Source organism: Ursus americanus, chromosome 18 (assembly GCF_024610735.1).
Source record: "Ursus americanus isolate L20-20 chromosome 18, mUrsAme1.1.p, whole genome shotgun sequence".
Lineage (NCBI taxonomy): Eukaryota > Metazoa > Chordata > Mammalia > Carnivora > Ursidae > Ursus > Ursus americanus.
The window spans coordinates 31,963,554-31,983,490 of NC_142144.1; the positions used below are offsets into that span (position 1 = coordinate 31,963,554).

The 19,937-nt window shown below is 52.3% G+C and overlaps 1 protein-coding gene across 1 annotated transcript in view; it reads left to right on the forward strand.

The window, feature by feature from the left end:
* CORO2A (coronin 2A) overlaps positions 1 to 19,937 on the forward strand; it is a 50,676-nt gene that overhangs the window by 23,698 nt on the left and 7,041 nt on the right. The window contains exons 2-7 of the mRNA XM_045780754.2: positions 762 to 962; positions 13,829 to 13,945; positions 16,337 to 16,486; positions 17,767 to 17,946; positions 18,684 to 18,800; positions 19,585 to 19,689. Of these exons, the coding sequence (XP_045636710.1) occupies positions 762 to 962; positions 13,829 to 13,945; positions 16,337 to 16,486; positions 17,767 to 17,946; positions 18,684 to 18,800; positions 19,585 to 19,689 (870 nt within the window). The remainder of the gene's footprint in view (positions 1 to 761; positions 963 to 13,828; positions 13,946 to 16,336; positions 16,487 to 17,766; positions 17,947 to 18,683; positions 18,801 to 19,584; positions 19,690 to 19,937) is intronic.

Sequence of the window (19,937 nt, forward strand, 5' to 3'; positions counted from 1 at the left end):
GAAGCCCTCCCGGACTGCCATGTACAAACCTTTACTATTACCTGTAGTACACTGGGTCCCAGTGGCCCACCTTCCCCTAGTGGCCTTACCCCCAGGACTCTTCACTCCTGTAAGGCTGGGCTCATGCTTATTTTTTCCTAACCCCCAGTGCCAAGCACAGGGCCTAGTCACACAGTCGTGCTTAGTAACTAGAGTGAACAAATACGGGCCTGAATGAGGAGCTAGGGAAGCTCAAGATGCCCGGATGATAACAGTGGTAGTAATTATGGCTGTAGATCAAGGGACCTATAATTCAGTCCTCACGACAAGTCTGAGACAGATGATTTTGTGATCCCCATTTTACAGATGAGAAAACTGAGGCTGCAGAAGTTAAGTCACTTGCCCACCCAGCCGGTAAGAGGCAGAGCTGGAATTGGAGCCCCGGCAGGCTGGCTCTAGAGAGCACAGTGTGATCACATAGCTGGGCTGAGCGGGGTGGGCCGATGGGGAGGAAATGTGAGTTTTCTCTCTGGTGTTTCTGCCTTCTGGGTTGACGCGTGAAGAGATGACAAGGAAACAGGTCAGTGATGATTACACACCATCTCACCAGATCCACAGAAGTAGCCACAATGACAGCCGGGTCATCTGGTTGCCCTTGATGGCGCCCTGTCCGCATAGGACCGACCACAGCCCTGGCCCTGCCCTCCCCGGGGAGCTCCCCGAGTGTCCCGCTGTCCGAGCCATGAGCCTCACGCCCCTCTTGTCGTGTTCGCTTCCCGCAGATGTCATGGCATCCCCAGTACCGGAGCTCCAAGTTCCGCCACGTCTTTGGCAAACCAGCCAGCAAGGAGAACTGCTACGATTCGGTGCCCATCACCCACAGCGTCCAAGACAATCACTTCTGCGCTGTGAACCCCTATTTCATTGCAGTCGTGACTGAGTGCTCCTGTGGGGGGGCCTTCTTCGTCATTCCCTTGAACCAGGTAAGGACGCCGGCTAGGCCTCGGGCCCACACAATTCCCTGGAGGCAGTGTGGACAGGGTGCAAGGAGAGAGAGCCTGGGTTTCTGGTCTCACGTGTGGGTTCAGATCCTGACCCTGCCTCTTACCAGCCAGGTGACGTTGAGTCCTTTCACTTCTTTGAGCCTTGGTTTCCTCATTGGGAAAAAAAAAATACATCTCCTGGGATTTCTGCTTCTAGCAGTTGCCTAGCTACTCCTAAGACCTGCCCTCCACCCCCTGGCAAAATAATTCAGTCCTGAGTAAAATATAATTTGTAACGCATTGCCGGGCTCACAAGACATTGGGGAGATCTCCAAAGCTGCCTCTCCTCCCCAACAAAAAGAAACCCATCTTGAGCCAAAAATCTAACTGGGAGAGCTAAGCAGTCAGCAAACAACACAGCAGCTTGTCCTGTGGGCAATGCTGACAGTAGAGGTGAGACCATACGCAGTTGCTGAAGTTTAACCTTCTTTCAGCCCAGAGTGGAGCTTCGTACAGCTTAACCTAACGGCAGGCAGAACCTCTAGAGGGTCTCGCAGGATCCCGGCTGGCAGCTCCTCTGGGTCCCAGCTGAGGCAGATAGGAAGTTTCTCCAGGGGAAAGCGTCCCGCACGTGGACAGGACTCCCACAGAGTAATATCCGGCAGGTTCACGATCTGAGATCACCAGGCACGTGAGCCACCACAAGTGAGTCGGCGGAAGCAATAAACAACAGACTTAGACGCCTCACACCCCAAAAAAGGACTTGAGAAGTTAAAATCATAAATACGAAATAAAATCTCAGAGACCAGGTTTTCTGATCTGAATGGAATTGGGTTAGAAATCAGGGACATCTGGGTGGCTCAGTCAGTCACGCGTCGTCTGCCTTCCGCTTAGGTCATGATCCCAGGGTCCTGGGATCGAGTCCCGCATCGGGCTCCCTGCTCAGTGGGAGCCTTTTTCTCCCTCTGCCTGCCGCTACTCCTGCTTATGTGCTCGCTCTCTCTCTGACAAATAAACAAAATCTTTTAAAAAAAAAAAAAGCAATTGAGTTAGAAATCAATAACAAAGATACATTTTAAATTCCCAGTCGGGAGTATCTTACCGGTAGACGGCAGTGCGATACCACCACAACCACCAGATCGGCAAAAATGTAAAGATCTAACAGTAGCGAGCGGTGGTGAGGAATGGAGCCGTGTAAACTCTCAGACACTCCTGGGGACAGGGCAAACTGTCGCACGTGTTTTGGAACAAAATATGATGGTTTCTAGGAGAGAGGAAAATACACGCACCCTATGACCCAGAGATTCCCTGTTAGTAGGCATATCCATGCAGTGTGTTACGTGTGCCAGAACACAACGACAGTGTGCGTATCATCACCAAACTGCAAGCACTCAAACATCCAAGAATTACGTGAATACATTATGATATATCCATACTATGGAACATACATAATCATGAAAAGGAGCAACATATATATACATATCACAATATGGATGAATCGTTTTTTTTAAGGTTTATTTATTTGAGAGAGCGTGCGAGAGCGCCACGGGGAGGGGCAGAGGGAGAGGGAGAGAGGATCTCAAGCAGACTCCCCACTGAGCCCAAACCCCCCACACAGAGTCTGACGCGGGTCTTGATCTCATGACGCTGAGATCAGACCTGAGCTGAACCCGAGAGTCGGACGCTCAACCGACTGCACCACCCAGATGCCCCAACGTGGATGAATCCTAATGACGGTTTTGAGGGAAAGATACCAAACAAATTACTAACTGTCTCATTCTGTTTACGTAAAGGTAGATACAGACTAAATTAAACTCTACCTTAAGGGATGTATAAGTAAGCAGAAAAATTTTAAGGAAGAGCAAGCAAGGGACTATCCAGAAAACTAGGATAATTATCACCCCCTGAGGCGGGGCGGGGTGGGTGGTTACAATTGGAGAGTGTCCCATGGCAGGAGCGGGGTGGGGTCTCCTTTCTCTTGGTTATAGTTCGTGTCTTAACTTGAGAGGGTGGCAGATATATGGGTAATTTATTTTCTAGCAGGTCATTAAGCTGAACATTTACATTTTATGCCTTTTTTTTATATGCTACATTTCACACAAACACATACATAAAGATGGTGCTGTGTTCATGTGGTTTTACAGGCAATTTCTATATAACTTCCAAGGAACTGATTATTCCAATCTTTTGCAAATATTTCTAGAGAATAGGAAAAGAGGGACTGCTCCCCTCCTTGTACTGTGAGCCAGTGTAACCTTGATTCCAAAACCAGACAAGGACAGAAGAAAGGAAAATGACAGGCCAGTCTCACTCAAGATATATGTAAAATGGCTAGCAAACCGAATCTAGTGGTGAATTTTAAAAAGGATATATTCTAACCAAGTTGGAGTTAGCCCAGAAACTTAGGACAGTTTAATATTAATAAATCTATAAATGTAAATCATTATATTAACAAATGAAAGGAGAAAGCCATATGGTCATCTCCATAAATGTAGAAAAAAGCATAAGATACAGCTCAGTACCCATTCATGATACAAATTCTTACCAAATGAGGAAAAGGGAATTTCACTAACATAAGAAACAGAAGTTTTAAAACCTTTTCTTTAGACTCACCCGTTGTTAACATTCTGCCAGATTTGCCTTTTATCTCTTACATATCTTTCTCTCGATACGTGTGTATAGGAATTTTGTTTCTGGTCCAGAATCCAACTGGGAATCATTTGCTGTATTTAGTTGTCAAATCTCTTACTCTATTTTATTTCATGATACTGACATTTTTAAGTAGCTAAAGGACAGCTATTTTGTTAGAACATTTTAAAATTTGGATTTTTGACGTTGTTTTCTCATGATTAGATGTATATTATACGTTTGGGGCAAGAATATTAAACAAATGACGTATCCTCGGTTCATTACATCATGTGACACATGTCAGTTTACCCATTATTGGTAATATTGGTGATATTTGATCTCTTTGTTAATTTGGTGCAAACATTCGTAAAGATAGAATGTTAGAATCAGCCCTTTAAAATCAGCAATGAATTCAAGGTCCGAGCCTGCACCGTAGGGCTGAAAAATAAGTTAAAGTTGTAAGGATTGAAAAGGAAGACATAAAACCACTCTTATTTATAGATTGCCTACGTAGAAACCAAAAAAATAAAATGCGGTCAAATTATTGGAAAAATAATAAGAGTGTTTGGAAGGTGGCTGGATACAAAAATCAGGATACAAAAATGAATTGCATTTTTATAGATCTAGAACACTTGGAATATGTAAACATTTGCAGTGGAATAAAAGAAGATTGGGTGCATAGGAATAAACAAAGCCGAAAAGGAGAAAATTCCGGAGCATTCTTGAAAGACCAATATTAAAGATGACCTAAGAAAATGGAAATATGTACCATGTTCATGAATAGCCTCTCTTTCTCCCTGTCCCAAATCTCCGCAACATTCTCCTTTATAGGATGTATTCCATAGCATATTCCTTTCTTAGGATTCCATACCCTGATTACTTCGCATTAGGGTCATTTGTGTTCTTCTGCTAGTGACTCCTAATGTACTTGGAATAGTTGGGGGTGGGGGAGAGAACTGGTACTTTGTTTACATATACATATGTGTATATATATATATACACATATGTATATGTGTGTGTGTGTGTGTGTGTGTAGGTATATATGTAGGTATATCTCACATTTTGGGCATGCAGTTGGTGCTCATAAATTTTCATTGGCTGAGCAAATTACCCAATGATTGTTCATCCGAATAAATAGGGAGGGCATCATTGGCAAAGCGAATGGCACCAGCAAAGGCCTGGAGGTGAGACTGTGCATATGACCAGGCAGTAATGCAGAGAACAGTCTGGCCAGAACATGAATGCCCTGTGTGGAAGGGGAGGAAGGGAAGTACCCTGGGGAAATAGATTCGGGCCAGATGAGAGGGGCCTTGAATGCCACGATAAGAAGTGTGAACTGTATCCCAGAGCTGAGATTTTTCAAGCTGGGGAGGGACAAGTGTAAAATGGGATTTATGGAAAGACTTGAAGGTCAGAGTTCAAAGGTCCCCTAGAGATGACCCATTTGACTTGTTTCTGCCAAGCTCTGGGTGCTTCTACCCGCTGAACAAACTGTATTATTTTTTTTTTTTAAGATTTTATTTATTTGATAGAGAGAGAGAGACAGCCAGCGAGAGAGGGAACACAAGCAGGGGGAGTGGGAGAGGAAGAAGCAGGCTCCCAGCGGAGGAGCCTGATGTGGGGCTCGATCCCAGAACGCCGGGATCACGCCCCTGAGCCAAAGGCAGACGCTTAGCGACTGAGCCACCAGGCGCCCCCTGTATTCTTAATTCAGTAAATAATTAATGTATTTTTCAGATTTGTATTACTCACACCTCATTCAGAAATGTCACAGTTTCTAAGTCAATGAACTAAGTATAAATAGGTACTAACAACTGATGTAAGAAAATAAGTTGCTCTGATGTGGTGGCGTGTGGACCTGGGTGGGGAGAGTGGACCTAGTTTAGAAAGATAGGATGATCAGAGAAGGCCTTTCTGAGGAGGGAACATTTGAGCAGTGATCCCCTTGAAGCTCTAGAAGCAGAATGTTCGGGCAGCATGAATGGCAAGTGCAAAGACCCTGAGGTGGGAAGGCTTCAGTGTGGGCCCTGGGTTTGGTGTGTCTGAGACACAGATTGGTACAAATTGTCACAGGGGCAAGAGCAGTGGGAGGTAAGGTCAGAGAGGGGGCAGGGCTGGGACTGGAAAGGCCTTGGAGGCCAGGGCAGGAGTCTGACCCTATTCTGAGTCCAGTGGGAAGCCAGTGGGAAGTTAAAACTCACTTGTCCTGTGCAGTGTGATCCTAAGTAAAATGTGTGATTCCCTTTGGGCTTTTTGAAATACCATGAACAGCTCAAGGACACACGTTAATTGCTGCCATCACAGACTCGTAGGAATCCAAACACGACAGGAGCTGGAAGCCACTAATCAGAGCTCACACCTGAGTGTCAGAACGCAGATTCTGATTTGGTGGTCAGAAGCGGGGCCGGGCATTTGGCATTCCAGCAAGCTCTGGAGTTTGTCGGGTAACACACAGGATGCCCAGTGAAACCTGAATTTCAAATAAACACCAGATAACTTTTTTTTATTGCTTTTCTTTTCTTTGTAATTAAACTTTTTCATATTGAGAGCATTGTAGATTCACACGCAATTTTAAGAAATAGCACATAGAGATTCTGTGTGCCCTTTTCCCAGGTCCCCCCAGCGGTAACATCTTTTTTTTTTTTTAAGTTTTTATTTATTTATTAGAGAGCGAGAAAGAGCACAAGCGGGGGGAGGGGCAGGCAGAGAGGGAGAAGCAGGTTTCCCTGCTGAGCAGGGAGCCAGATGCGGGGCTCAGTCCTGGGACTCCAGGATCATGACCTGAGCCAAAGGCAGACACGTAACCGACTGAGCCACCCAGGTGCCCCCCCAGCAGTAACATCTTGCGAGACTACAGTATCAAAACCAGGGTATTGACGTAGGAACAGTCTAGACGCTGGACATTCCCACTGCCACCAAGATCCCTCGTGCTGCCCTAGCCACTTCCCTGCACCGCCACCCTCTCCGTAACCCCTGACAACCACTCGTCGGTTCACTTTCTCTATCCTCGTGCCATTTTAAGAATGTCATACAAATGGAGCCATACGACATGTAACCTTTTGGGTTTGACTTTTGTCCCTCAGCCTGATTCCCTGGAAACCCGTCCAGGTTGTCGTGTGGATCGATAGCTCATTCTTATTGCCGAGGAGTACTGTGTGGTGTGGATGAGTCCGTTGTTTAACGGGTCACTGAAAGCCAGGTGATTGTTTCCGGTGCGGGGCTGTTAGGGATAAAGCTGCTGTGAACATCCACGGACAGGTTTCTGTGTGGACCTAGTAAGCCTCCGTCTCTCCGGGGAAATGCCCACGGGTACAATCGCTGGGTCCCGAAGTGGTTTGCCGTGTTTAGTTTCACAAGACACTGCCGAGCTCTTTCCTAGTATAAGTAAAATAGTGGATCTAGTGTACTTATACTGAAAAAATTATCTGTCATTTGTCTGAAATTCAAACAGCCCCGGGCACCCTGAATTTTTATTCCTCACTTTCGGTATCCCTCCTTCCCGGGGATGCCAATGCTGCTGGTTTGCGAACTATGTTTTCAGTAGCTAAGCTCTAATCTGGTTCTTTTTATAATAACAAAAAAATTTCAAATGCAAGGTAGATATAAGCAATCCTATGACCTCTTTTGTACCCAGATTCGAGAATTTTCAAGGCTTTGCCATTCTTGCTTCATCCATCCTTTTTTTTTTTTGAAGTATTTTTTAAAGATTTTATTTATCGATTTATTTAGAGCACGTGAGAACAGGGGGAGGGGCAGAGGGAGAGGAGAGGGAGAATCTCTCAAGCGGACTCCACACGGAGCCCGACGTGGGGCTCGTGGGGCTCGATCCCATAACCCTGAGATCATCACCTGCGCTGAAATTAAGAGTCACGTTCAACCGAACGAGCCACCCAGGTGCCCCCTCCTGAAGTATTTTAAAGCAAATCCTGGACAGTTTGTCATTTTTCCCCCCATAAACTTCAGCATGCAATTCTAAAAGCTAGGGACATTTTCTGACACAACCGCAATGCCACTGATGGCAGCATTGACAAGAGCTCCTGTGTCGCCTGATTCCCAGCACATGTGGAAATATCCCTGATTGCCTCGTAAGTTCCTCTTTGCGCTTGGTTCCTTTGAATCGGGGTCCAGAAAGGGGCACGCGTTGCATTTGGTTGATCTTTTCTCGGGTAAGCGCATGGGGTGCTCGAGTTGGGCTGGAGGAGAGGGAGAGGACATGTGTGCTGGGCCTTTGACACAGTGCGTCCGGCGGACAGGCCTGCAGGGCCCTTTCTCATGTGGTGACCAGGACAGCGCTGACACCGAAGCCTTCCTCAGCCCCTTCCACAGGAAGTACTGCCCCATCGTGCAGACGAGGATTCTGAGGCTCAGGGAGACTATGTCCCAAGGGATCCTGAGCCCCGAGGGTGAGGACCAGAACGTGGCCCAGCCCTGGGCGTGGCTGTGGGGCCTCGCTCTCGTTTCACGGGCCTGCGTGTGGCATCTCGGTTTGGGCTCTGGTTTCTAGGGGTCCTTGTCGGTCACCAGGGATTTCATCCCAGCCAGGCACAGAAAGGTGTGGGTAAACTAGTGTCGTGAGAAGGAAGGGAAGGCAAGCTAGCTAGGTATTTAATGGGGTGTATACGGGAGTACCAGTGTTGGAAGGTGTCTGGCCTCACCACCGTGTCCTGGAGGTCATTGTCAGCAGGGCCAGGCTGCCCCAGGGGCCAGGTGACTCTGCAGGCAGCCTCCTTCCTCTCACTGTGACCCCGGGGCCAGCCTGTTGGAGCGAGGCCCCCGCAGCCTGGCCAACAAGGGCTGTCTGTGCTCGGGGAACAGAAGCAGCAGTGGTAGGAAGGTCTGGGGACAGGCAAGCCTGGGGCCTGGCCTGCAGCCGAGCCGCCCGCGGGGGTGTGCGGGGTGGACTTTGCTGTGAGGTGTGGTGGGTGGGGAGAAGTGATCGCAAGGGCAGGCAGAGCCCTGGGGATGGGCCCAGGGAGTGGATCTCGTCGGTGGGGGCCAGACTGACACGGTGGCCGCCAGGTGCCTGGAGAAGGGAGGGGGCACCTCACAAGGGCCAGACTGAGTTTCTCAAGCCCGCGTCTGACCATGTCGTCCCCGGCTCAGCCGCTCCCAGAGCTCCCCGTTGTCTGTCGACAAACCCTGCCTTCCTCATCAGGCTTCCGCTCTGGCCCCGCCAGCAGTTTGAACCTCAGCCTTCCCTGGAACGCACTTATTCCCTCCACACTCAGATTCTCCTAGAAATGCAGGGTGTGGGCCAGAATGGCATATTGCTTTCTGTTTTGTCTCGTTTTACTTTTTCCAGTTCCAGGGAGGTCCTCCGTGAAAGTGGCGCATGATGCCAGTGGTAAGTCTGACAAGAGGACAGCAAGAGGCAGAGCAGGCAGTGGGAGGAAATAGTCCCAGGTCTCGGGGCTCTGCTGCCCTTAGCACGTGACTGTCAACCCTTCTGCTCCCCAGCTGCCGCATTGTACACGGGGATTCTTCGCGGGGTGGTTGGGAGGTAAATCAAATAATGTGAGTGAAGCACCTGGCACTGGCCTGGCACATAAATGCCTCCCTAACTTACGGTTCCCCAAGAACAACATTTACACACCTGTTCCTTACAGGCATGAGAGCGTGCTTGAGTTCATTCATTGCAGTACGATCGGGGCATGGCTTCATTCACAGAGGGTACCCTGGCGCAATCGCCCGTCAGTTGTGTAGGGAGAGATGGGTGTCCCCTGCGGAACAGTTTGGCCTCACCCTGAGTACATCCCTGGGCCCCTCAGAACATTCTGAGTGACAAGAAAACCAGGTCATTGTCATTCGCTCTAATGAGCTACACCGGCGAATTTCCTGAGAGCTTGCCATGTACCAGGCACCGTCGTAAGTGCTTTATTGTGGGAACTCATGTGATCACTCACAGCCTGTGAAGCTGTTGCCATTTTGTAGATGGGGAAACTGAGGCATAGAGAGCGGAGGTCGCTCGCCCGAGGTCGCAGAGTGGTAAGGGCTGCAGCAGGGACTAAACCCAGGAAGCCGGTCAGCCTGCCTGCCTAACCTCTTCTACACTGTGCAGCCTACCTGCGCCTGTGCCTACCCCCCCCCCCAGCCTCCCGGGTCCACCCTGGGCGGTTGGAAGGGTCCCTGGAGGCCGTGACACTCGTGTGGGAATGGTTGCACCCCTGTGAGCGCTGGGGGTTGTGGCAGTGGCCTCACAGCTGTCCCATCCCAGCAGCTGAGATCTGCCCCCCCGCCAGAGTGTCCCCCACCTGCCCAGCTCTGCCCTCTGGGTCCCACCGTCCGTCCACTGCGTCTGCCTCAGGGCAGCCCCACTGAGACTTGGAAGTGGCATCTGTGCAGGCTGCGAGGAGAGCAGGTGACCTCCCCTGATTCAGAGCTGTGTCCCCCTTCCGTCAGAGGAGGCCTGACGCTGGCTGGCTGCTGGCCTAGTGGACTGCAAGGCGGAAGTGGTCTCCCGATTATAAATGTCCCTGTCACGACAGGGCTTTTAGCAGCTCAGTCAATAGCCCGGGAGACTGGCTAATAGTGTCTGTTCATGTCAGACCTCAGCAGAAAACCCTGTTAGGCAGAGCAGCCTGCCAGCCCCGGGGTGGGGGGAGGGGTGGGAAACTAGCCATCCCTCGTTGCCTGAGGAGGAAGAGAAGTTGTCTGGGGCTGGGTCTCTGTTTGGGGGGCCTGGGAGGAGTGCTGGCCTGGCTGAGCCATGCCTGGCCCCGAAGCACCTCCCGAGTCTGGGCTTAGCCCAGTCTCCATGCTGGTCTGAGCGCCGCTGGCCTCCTGTCAGCACAGGCCAGCCTGACAATCAGCTCTTTCCAGAAACCTTCCAGACAAAAATTAGGGCAGGGCTCTGGGCCAGAGAGAAATTGGGTGTGCCAGAGCAGAAGACCCAGCACTGCTCATGCCCTTTGACCCAGGAAATGGCCTAAGAAAAGGAAAGGCTGTGGGCAGAAGGGGGGCAGGACCCTGACTCAGGGCAGAGAGCCCTCCAACACGGCTAGTGCAGCACAGACCACAGCTGGGAGCCAGAGCCCTGGGCTGCAGCCCCGCTCCGCCCCCCCCCCGTTCCCTGGGACCCTGAGCAGGTCCCTCTGGGCTGGGGCCAGCGAGCCGGCTGTAATCCCTTAGTAATGCCTGCCACCGGGGCAGGAGGAGAGAGTTTTGCTGTGTTTTTACCATTCCCGGTCTCTGAGAGAACCTTCAAGATCTGCAGTTTTAGAACGTTTTTGGCTCATTCCGGAAGCACCCGAGTTTTCAGACAGTTTGGAGTTTTGTGTTAAATACCTTTTATTTATTGCAAAATCCACACAGTTTTATCGAAAGTTTGGAAAATTAAAAAAAAAAAACCACAGAAGAGGATTAAACCACCCATTTTCCCACCGTCTAGGGATAATCATGAATAGCATTTTGGTGCATTTCCTTCCAGTCTTTTTTCCTTCATTGTTGATAAACATGGGCTCGCGCGCACACACATTTACACGTAACAAAAGCTGCTCTTACTTGAGCGCTCACCATATCGCTGTTCGGCTTTTCCTGCACGATCTTTCATTTCACCCTCATAACAGTCCTGCGCGGAGCGGAGTGTTACATCTTACACACGAGGGGAGAAGCTTGCACAATTTGAGCAGGTGCGTGACACGATCGGGTTTTAATTTTTGAAAGCTCACCGACGACAGCGTGCAGAAGGGCCTGGAGGCTAGGCGGAGGCTGGTGGCTCGAGCGGTGGCCCTGCGCACACCTGGGCCAGGGCCCCTGGCTGCATGTTCTTCCACGGCCTGGCTCCAGGCGCTACCCACTGCAGGCCAGGGAGCCTGCCCCTCTCTTCCTTGCTGAGGAAGGAGCCCGGATGGACCTCACGCATCACCCACAAATGACCCAAGTCCGAATTCTTTCCTGTTCTCTGTCTGAATCTATGTGTGAAGGCATAATTTTTTTTTCTGATTCATTTGAGGATAAATTACATATATCTCTGACCTTTACTCCTAAATACTTCAGCGTTTCCTGAAAGTAGGAGTATTCTCTTTATCACCACATTCCATTATCAACTTCACGAAGTTTAACATTGCAATAATACTTTAACCTACCTTTCATGTTCCAATTTATCAAATAGTGCCCTGGATAGAGTTTCCCCTCCATGGGATCCAGTCAAGGTGTGGGGTGTCTGCTACCCTTTCCTGAAGGGCGGGAGCTGAATTGGGCTGAGTATTTGTGAAGGGGAGCCCAGGACCGCTACCTGTTTGCAGAGCTTCTAAGACGCATGCATAAAGCCCCGTGAGCCAGGGTCTCGGTGTCTGTGTTTGCTGGTTTGCCGGAGGGATCCCGAAGCCCCGTGTCTGTTCCTGCGGCAGCTGGGGCTTCGAAGCCTTATGAAGCCAGGTCGGAGGCGCCGCTGCGTCTTGGCTCAATCTCAGTTGGGCACTCAGTGGCTTCCGCAGAGTTGGGGAGGTGAGGCAAGGAGAGGCAGTGGGTGTTCCTTGAATCTGCTCTGTTCTTGAAAGGTCATTTTTAAAGACCCCGAAAGCATTGGTGCTGCCAGCTTACGTACTACATATGTCCTGTGCCCCCACCACCTTGCCTAGGGCCTGTCCCCTACATATGTCGTGGATGTTGGCCAGTTCTTCTCAGCTGTCTCTTCCTTGTGGATGGAAAACTGGGTTGCAGAGCATGCGGGGGGTGGGGGGACTTCAGCACCTGGGGTGGGATGGTGGATGTGGACGAAGCCTGCGCTGGCAGGCGGGGTGTCTTGGTCCGGTGCCTGTTTTGCCAGGCCATGCAGTGCGACATGTGACATGAGGGTGTGGTCGCTGTCACAGGTTTCTGTGACTGAACGGGCCCGGTGGTCCCATGACCAGGAAGTCCAGGTCCGTGTGCAGAGCTGGCAGTCTCCACAGTCCGTGTGTCCTCCCAGCACCCCCACCGCAATTCTCAGCAGGCCAAGGGGAAGGGAAGGAGATGCTCTTTCTTTCTTTTTAATTGAAATATAATTCACATATCCATAAAATTCACCATTTTATTTTTATGTTTTTTAAAGATTTTATTTATTTATTCGTCTCAGAGAGAGAGCACAAGCAGAGGGAGCAGCAGGCAGAGGGAGAAGCAAGCTCCCCACTGAGCAGGGAGCCCGACACAGGACTTGATCCTAGGACCCTGGGATCATGACCTGAGCCAAAGGCAGACACTTAACCGACTAAGCCACCCAGGTGTCCTAAATTCACCATTTTAAAATGTACAGTTCAGTAGGTTTTTAATATAGTCACATGCTTGTGCAAACATCACAAAATAATAATTCCAAATAATTTCATCACCACACAAAGAAACAGCATACCTGCTAGCAGTCACTTCCTATCACCCCCCGCCCCCCGCGCCCGGGTCCTGGGCAGCCATGAATCTGCTTTCAGTCTCTATGGATTTACCTGTTCTGGAGTTTTCATTTGTATTCGTCAGGGTTCTGAATACCGGGGACCAGAAGGTGTATGAATTTGCTCTTAACAGTGAAACCACATCTGGTACGACGTCGGGTCATTTACGTGGAATCCTGCGATGTGTAGCTTTTTATGTCCGACCCCTTTCCCTGACTGTTTCCGAGGCTCGTCCATGCTGTGGCGTGTGTCGGTTCCTCACTCCTTTTTTGGCCGCATCCTACCCCGTTGTGTGACTACCACATTTCGTATATCCGTCCATCCTCGGGTGGGCCTTTGGGTTGTTTCCACCTTTGGGCTATTATGAATAATGCTGCTACAGCATTGTCGTGTGAGGGTTTTGTAGGCCCGTGTTTTCATTTTTCTTGGGGATAAATCTCGGGGTGGAACTGCTGGGTCACATGGTAACTCTATGTTTAACCTTCTAAGGAGCTGCCAGACCGTTTCCCAAAGCGGCTGTACCATTGTTGCATTCCCACCAGCAGTGTCTGAAGGGAAATATCCTTCTACCAAATGCCTACCATGTGCTAGGCCCTGTACTAGACCCTTCCACACCTCAGCTCCTGTGATCCTCACATGAACCCTGGGAAATACCTATTATTGCCTCCATTTTACTGAGGACAACACTGAGGCTCAGAGAGGTGATGTGACTACCCCGGCATCACACAGAGAATGGTGGTCGGGCCTAGATTCACGCCCCGTTCTGTCCCTTACGTTTTCCTGTCTACTCAGTGATCGCTGACTGCCAAGTGACCGTCCAGATGCTTGAGTGGGATTAACCCCCTCTTCTCCCCAACACTCCTGGGCACTGTTTTGCAGACAGGAAAGTTGGACCCCCACTACCCAAGGGTCTGCGGGCACAAAGGGAACGTCTTAGACATCAAGTGGAACCCTTTTAATGATTTTGAGATCGCCTCCGGTTCTGAAGATACCACAGTGAGTGTCAGCGCGTGAGGCGGTTCCCTGTCCCGAGAGGAGCGGGCTTGGGGTGCGGGGAGGTGGAATGGTGTCTGTTCTTGGCTCGGATGCTCCTGACCCCCTGATCCTTCATGAGGTGAGGTCACTCTCTGGGGGAGGGGCGAAGTGAGATTGTGCGGGAGAAGTTGTGGGCTCTGGACTTGGGGCACCACCCCTTTAGATCTCCTCCCTGGACCTCAGTCCCACCACCTCTAGAATGGGCATAATAGCTCCCAACCATCTAATGAGGATCCAGTGAGACTCGTGACTCGCAGTCCAGTGGAAAAGCCCATCTTCTGGGGGAACTCTAAAATGCTGTGGGGAAGGGAGCTTTAAAAGGATAGAAGCGGGATCCTTATTTGAATATGGGCACCGCAACCATCCCCAAAGCTTCAGTCCCACCAACTTTTTGAGCCCCTGTTCTATACCAGGGTCATAATCCCCACAGTGTTCCATGTTATTTCTTTATAATTTATTCTGTGCCCACCTCTACAACGCAGTGAGTGTGGCTTAAAAGACACAGCCCACGGCCCTGACTCTCACTACACAGACCATTTCACCCTGTCTTCCCGGCAACCCCACAAGGTAGGAGAGTTTCCTGATGGAGAACCTGAGGGTCTGAGGGGTGCGGCAGTGTGCCCAAAGTCACACAGGCTGTGGACATGGAGCAGGGCTTCAGACTCAGGCTTGATTCCAGAGCCCAGTGTATTTCCACTGAGCTCTGCCTCTTCCCTAAATAGCAGCAGCCACAGATGGAGGAAGTAAAGGAGTGATGCACGGGACATTGGCTAGGACGGGTTGCAACCGCTGAGCTCTAGGTTTACCTCAGAGCTGCCTAGCAGTCAAGGCAAAAAGGGAAATAGAATGTATTGCAGAACTCTCACTGTCTGATGAAAGGAAACAGGAGAAGCAGGGAGAAACTTCTAAGAGGACTTGTGTCAGCTTCCATGTAGGGGATGCTGAGGCATAAAGGACAGTGTCTGCTGCAGTGGCTTCACGGAAGAGGCAGTCAGGCTCTGGGAGAACTGGCCTTGTCTCCAGTGGCGGGATAGCCAATGTCTGACTCTGTGCCCACTCGTAGAATACCTGCCTTTTCAAGGCCTCTTCGAAGACTCCCTTCAAGGTCTTTATGAAATTCCTGGCTAGCCTCATCTCTTGCCACCATTCCTTCTCAGATGCCCCGGGGCAGGAGGAGTGGACGTAGCTCTTGGGGGTGGCAGTGCCTAACCCCAGCCCTGGCATGTAAAGCTCTCGGCTGTGTCCTCCCTGTCCTTGGGACCTGGGGTCAGGGCCGGCCCTCTAGCTCTGAGGAGCATGGGGATGGTATCTGTGCCTCCCAGACAGATCTGCCCAGAGTCCGTCCTCCCGCAGCGGCCGGTTCTGTGCGGCCATAGCATTCACCCAACGCATCGTCCGGAGCCTCTGGTACTCATGGGGTTGCCTGCCTGGTTTTATGACCAAATGACCAGGGAATAAATACATGTTGAATTGAAAGCGAAGTCTACCTGAAAACCCTGTGTGTCTCTGAGGGAAAGGGGGTGTACGGTCACCTAGGGGCCTGAGAGCTCTGAAGGACAACAAAGGGCATCAAGTTACCGCCATCCCCTCTGTGTCCCCCCTGCCTCCCCCCCGCCGTGTCCCCCCTGCCTCCCCCACCCGACTCCATTTGTATGCTCTGTAACAGGGAGCTTACTCTCTACTGTGGAAACCCCTTCCATCCTCAACAACACTACTCCGAAAGGAAGCCCCAGCCCTCTTCCCAGGCCCTTCCTGTAGAATATAGGCCATGACACCATCCAGCCTGGCCTTTTGGCCCTTCATCTTTCCTCTTTCAGGCCATCCAAGGGGGCCACTCCAAAGGAAGGAGCTCATTCCTACCCTGTCCTGCTCCAGAGACGGCACTGGCTCCCTAGTGTTCTGATGATAGAGCGTAAACTCTTGCTCCTGGCGTTTGAAGGCCCTAGCCTGAACCTTTGGGACAAGGAAGGGGTGGACAGTTGCACTTTGAGGGATATTCAAGGCTGGGAGGTGGACTTGATCTGGCATCCAGCCTGGGAGTCAGGCCTGTGGCCCGCCCAGCTGCCCACAGTGCAGGCCATTAGGATGGCAAAGATGACCAGGAGGCAGATTTGGAGGCCGGGGCTCAACGCTGGCAATGCCAGCCTTTGCTTGGGCTGGAGGACTTTGGCAAAGCTTCTGGCCCTCTGAGGGGTCCAGCTACGCCTCCACTAAGTGAGAGGTGGATACAGAGAGCACTCCCCTGGCCCTTCTGCTGGACGCTGCCAGTGCTGTGGCTTAAGATGGCCAGGGTACCGGGGTGACCCTGGCTAACAACCTCTCCCCCGCCCCCGGCTCTGTCTTCCCTGAAAGATTAAGATCTGGGACATCCCCAAGCAGCTGCTGACAAAGAACCTCACAGCCTGCAAGAAGGAGCTGATGGGCCACACCCGCAGGGTGGGCCTGGTGGAGTGGCACCCCACGGCCTCCAACATCCTCTTCAGCTCTGGCTACGACTTCAAGGTGGGTCCATGCACTCGTTTCCGGGGCCGCCCTCACATGACCAAACTGGGCACTTGAGACAACAGAAATTGATTCTCACGTAGTTCTGGAGACCAGAAATCCAAAACCAAGGTGTCAGGAGGGCCGCACTCCCTCCAAAGACCCTAGGGAAGCACCCTCCCGTGCCTGTTGTAACTTCCGGTGGCTCCACGCATTCCCTGGCCTGCACCTGCGTCACTTCAGCCTGCCTCCAGCTTCACGTGGCCTTCTCCTCTGTTTCTGCGTGTCCTCTCGTCTTCGGACGACACCGGTCATTGGATGTAGGGTCCACCCCAACCCAGTATGACCTCATCATAACTAATTACATTGCCGAAGACCCTGTTTCCTACCGAGGTCACATTTTGGAGGCTCCAGTGGATATGAGTTTTTTGAGGGGCACTATTCAACCCATTAGTTCTCCTGGGGGGGATGGGCTGGGCCCTATCCAGAGAAGCTTCCCACTGCCCCATTGACTGCCAAGCTAGCACTCTGTGAGCCCTGGGGATTGGGAAAATTCATACTAGAGGAGCCCTAGATTCTGTTCCAACTCAGTCTCTGCCTTGCAGTATGAACTAGGAAAGTCCCTTGTCTTCTCTAGGCCTCCGTTTCTCAATTTGTACACAAATGAGGTTGGTGTGACCATAGCCATGGCTTTTAAACTCTTCCCTTCACAACATAGGGCTTTACAGAGGCACTTTGGGGACCTCTGTAATGGATAAAGGGTGGGATGGGAGTGGTTGACAGAGCCTCTAACCCCCTTCTGATCAGAAGTGCTCTTTTATCTATTTACGTAGGATGTGTGCAGGGCTACAGTATATGGTTGTGCGAGTTGTTCTGCACACGACTGCATGGGGCGCAGTTCACATCACGGGCTACGGGAACGGACTGCCCTGGAGCTGAGCATGGCAGCTCAACATGGCAGCCCTGTGTACCTGTGTGAGGTGGAAACTGCCGCTAATAAGTGTGTGAAAGCCCCTGGACTAGCTCGTCCCCTGGGGTCCTCCCTGCACGGACGGTTTGTTGCTCCAAAGCAGATGGTGTTTTCTTTTCCCCGCCAGACAGCCTGACTCCCGGCTTCCCCTCCTGCCACGTGGCAGCTTCAGCCGGCAGACCCATCCTCCCACCCAAGGCTTCTTGGCCAGACTGCCATCTGCGGCTTCCCTCCTGGGGATACCGTGTTTCACGCAGCCTGCCGGGCGTGCGCCTGTGGGAGCCAGGGGCGGGGTGGCCACGGTGCTCAGAGCCAGCTCATTGCTGTACAGGTGATGGTCTGGAACCTGGACACAAACGAGTCTGTAATCATGAACCCCGTGAGGACGATTAGCTGCCACCAAGGCGCGATCCTCTCCATGTCCTTCAACACCAATGGCAGCCTGCTGGCCACCACCTGTAAAGACCGCAAGATTCGGATTCTCGACCCCCGGGCAGGGGCCGTCCTCCAGGTCTGTGCTGGGCTGGGGTCCGGCTTGGGGGCAGAGGAGCAAGGAGCGGTGAGGGGCCGGGGGAGGCTTCAGAGAACAGGGTAGTCGCTGTCAGCACTGTGGCCGAGCCTTCACATGGGCTGTCTCCATCTGTCCTGCTGGCACTGCTGGGAGGTAGGACAGGTCACCCCCATTCTTTGGATGAGAAAACGGAGGCTGAAGAGCGGTCAGGTGACTGGCCCACATTTGAAAGCTGAGCTTTGAGCGTGGTCTAACTCCAGAACTTGTCAGTGTGCCTTAGCTCTGGAGGAGGCATGACGCTCCTGCCTGTCTGCTGTGTGACCGTAGACAAGCTCTTGCTGTTCTCTGAGCCTCTGCTTCCTCATCTGCAGCGGCAGGCCATTAGTCCCCCCTCTACGAGGACGGAACGAGATACCCCGGGTGACAGGGCCCGCCCAGCCAGTGCCTTGCATGCAGAGAGCGTTCAGTCATCTTGCAGCAAGAGCATGGAGCTGAGCTGAAGTTTGCCCCTATCCGAGCTCAGAAAAAGAACTCCCAGCAAAAATATTAGGAGAGACTCCATGCGGATGGGAGGGTCTCTGAAGGCTTCCGGGAGGCGGTGCCTCTGGAAGGATTCTCTAAGCAGAGCGAGGCGGTGGACAAGGAAGGCTTTCCGGGTCCCGCAGCAGCAGCAAAGGCAGGCAGGCCCAAGACCCTCGCTGCTGCCCGCGAGCCCCTGACCGCCCCTGTCCGTGCAGGAAGCCAGCTGCACGGGGCACCGGGCCAACAAAGTGCTGTTTCTGGGAAGCCTGAACAAGCTGCTGTCCACGGGCACATCCCGATGGAACAACCGGCAGCTGGCCGTGTGGGACCAGGTGAGTCTCCCATGTGGCCCTCCCTGCCCCTCCCCCCACCAGCACCTTGCAGCGGAAGGCTGGCCTCATCCACTCCTTCGTTCATTCCCTTCCTCACTGCTCAGGCGTGTACTTGGCATAGCCTGCCTGGTGCTGAGGATGCAGGGATGAAAAATGGGGGGAGGCTCGCCGGATGGAGCAAGCCCAGACCTTGCGCATCTTCTCGTCCAAGGAGGGAGTGGCCGTGGTGTGGGGGTTGGGGGGCAGGTGGCCACTTCGGGGACCAGGACCGGGCAGGGAAAGGTGGGGGGAGAGAGGACATGTCCTTCTGGGCGGAAGGAACAGCTGGAGCAAGGGCTTGGTACGACACTGAGGCAGGTGGGCAGGCGGAGCGGCTGGGGGGGTGAGGGTAAGAGCCAGGCCGAGCAGTGTTGATCTGAAGGAGCACTTGGCTGGAGTTCAAAGACCGGACAAGTCCCCTCCTCTCTCTGAACCTCCTTCTTCATCTTTTACAACAAATAATAAAACAAGCAGGGAAGGGCTGGTGTGCGATCAGGCGTGTGAGCGGTGATCCGTTGAAGGCAAATGCCCCCAGAATAAAAGGTGGTGGTCTCTCTCCCTCTGTCTCCTTCCCTCTCACATGCACGCTCACAGGCGTGCGCACACACGCACATGGACACACACACGCACGCGTGCACACACACACACACCCAGAGCCCCTTGACAGGGATTCCCATCTCCGAGAACACCACTGAGGACCTCCAGGAGTGACCCGCAGGCCTCCCTGGTCTCCCTTTCCTTGTAGGACAACCTCTCCCAGCCTGTGTCAGAGACGGACCTGGATGGCTCTTCGGGCGTGCTGTTTCCCTTCTACGACGCGGACACCAACATGCTCTACGTGGTGGGGAAGGTCAGCCTGGCGTGGGAGGGAGGTGGCTCCCTGTGCCCCTGAGGCCGGTCGCAGGGCCGCCCCGCCTAGCCCTACCGCTAGCCAGACAGCAGCCTGGGGCCGTTGGGCTGCAGGGCAGGGACAGGGACGGGCAGGAGTTCCCGGACACTCTCTCCCTGTGGTGAGCACGGTACCCCCGTCCCGCCTTCCTGGCTCCTGGGGAACACCCAGGGCCAGGCTTTGTCAGACACCCCAAGCTTGTCCCTTCT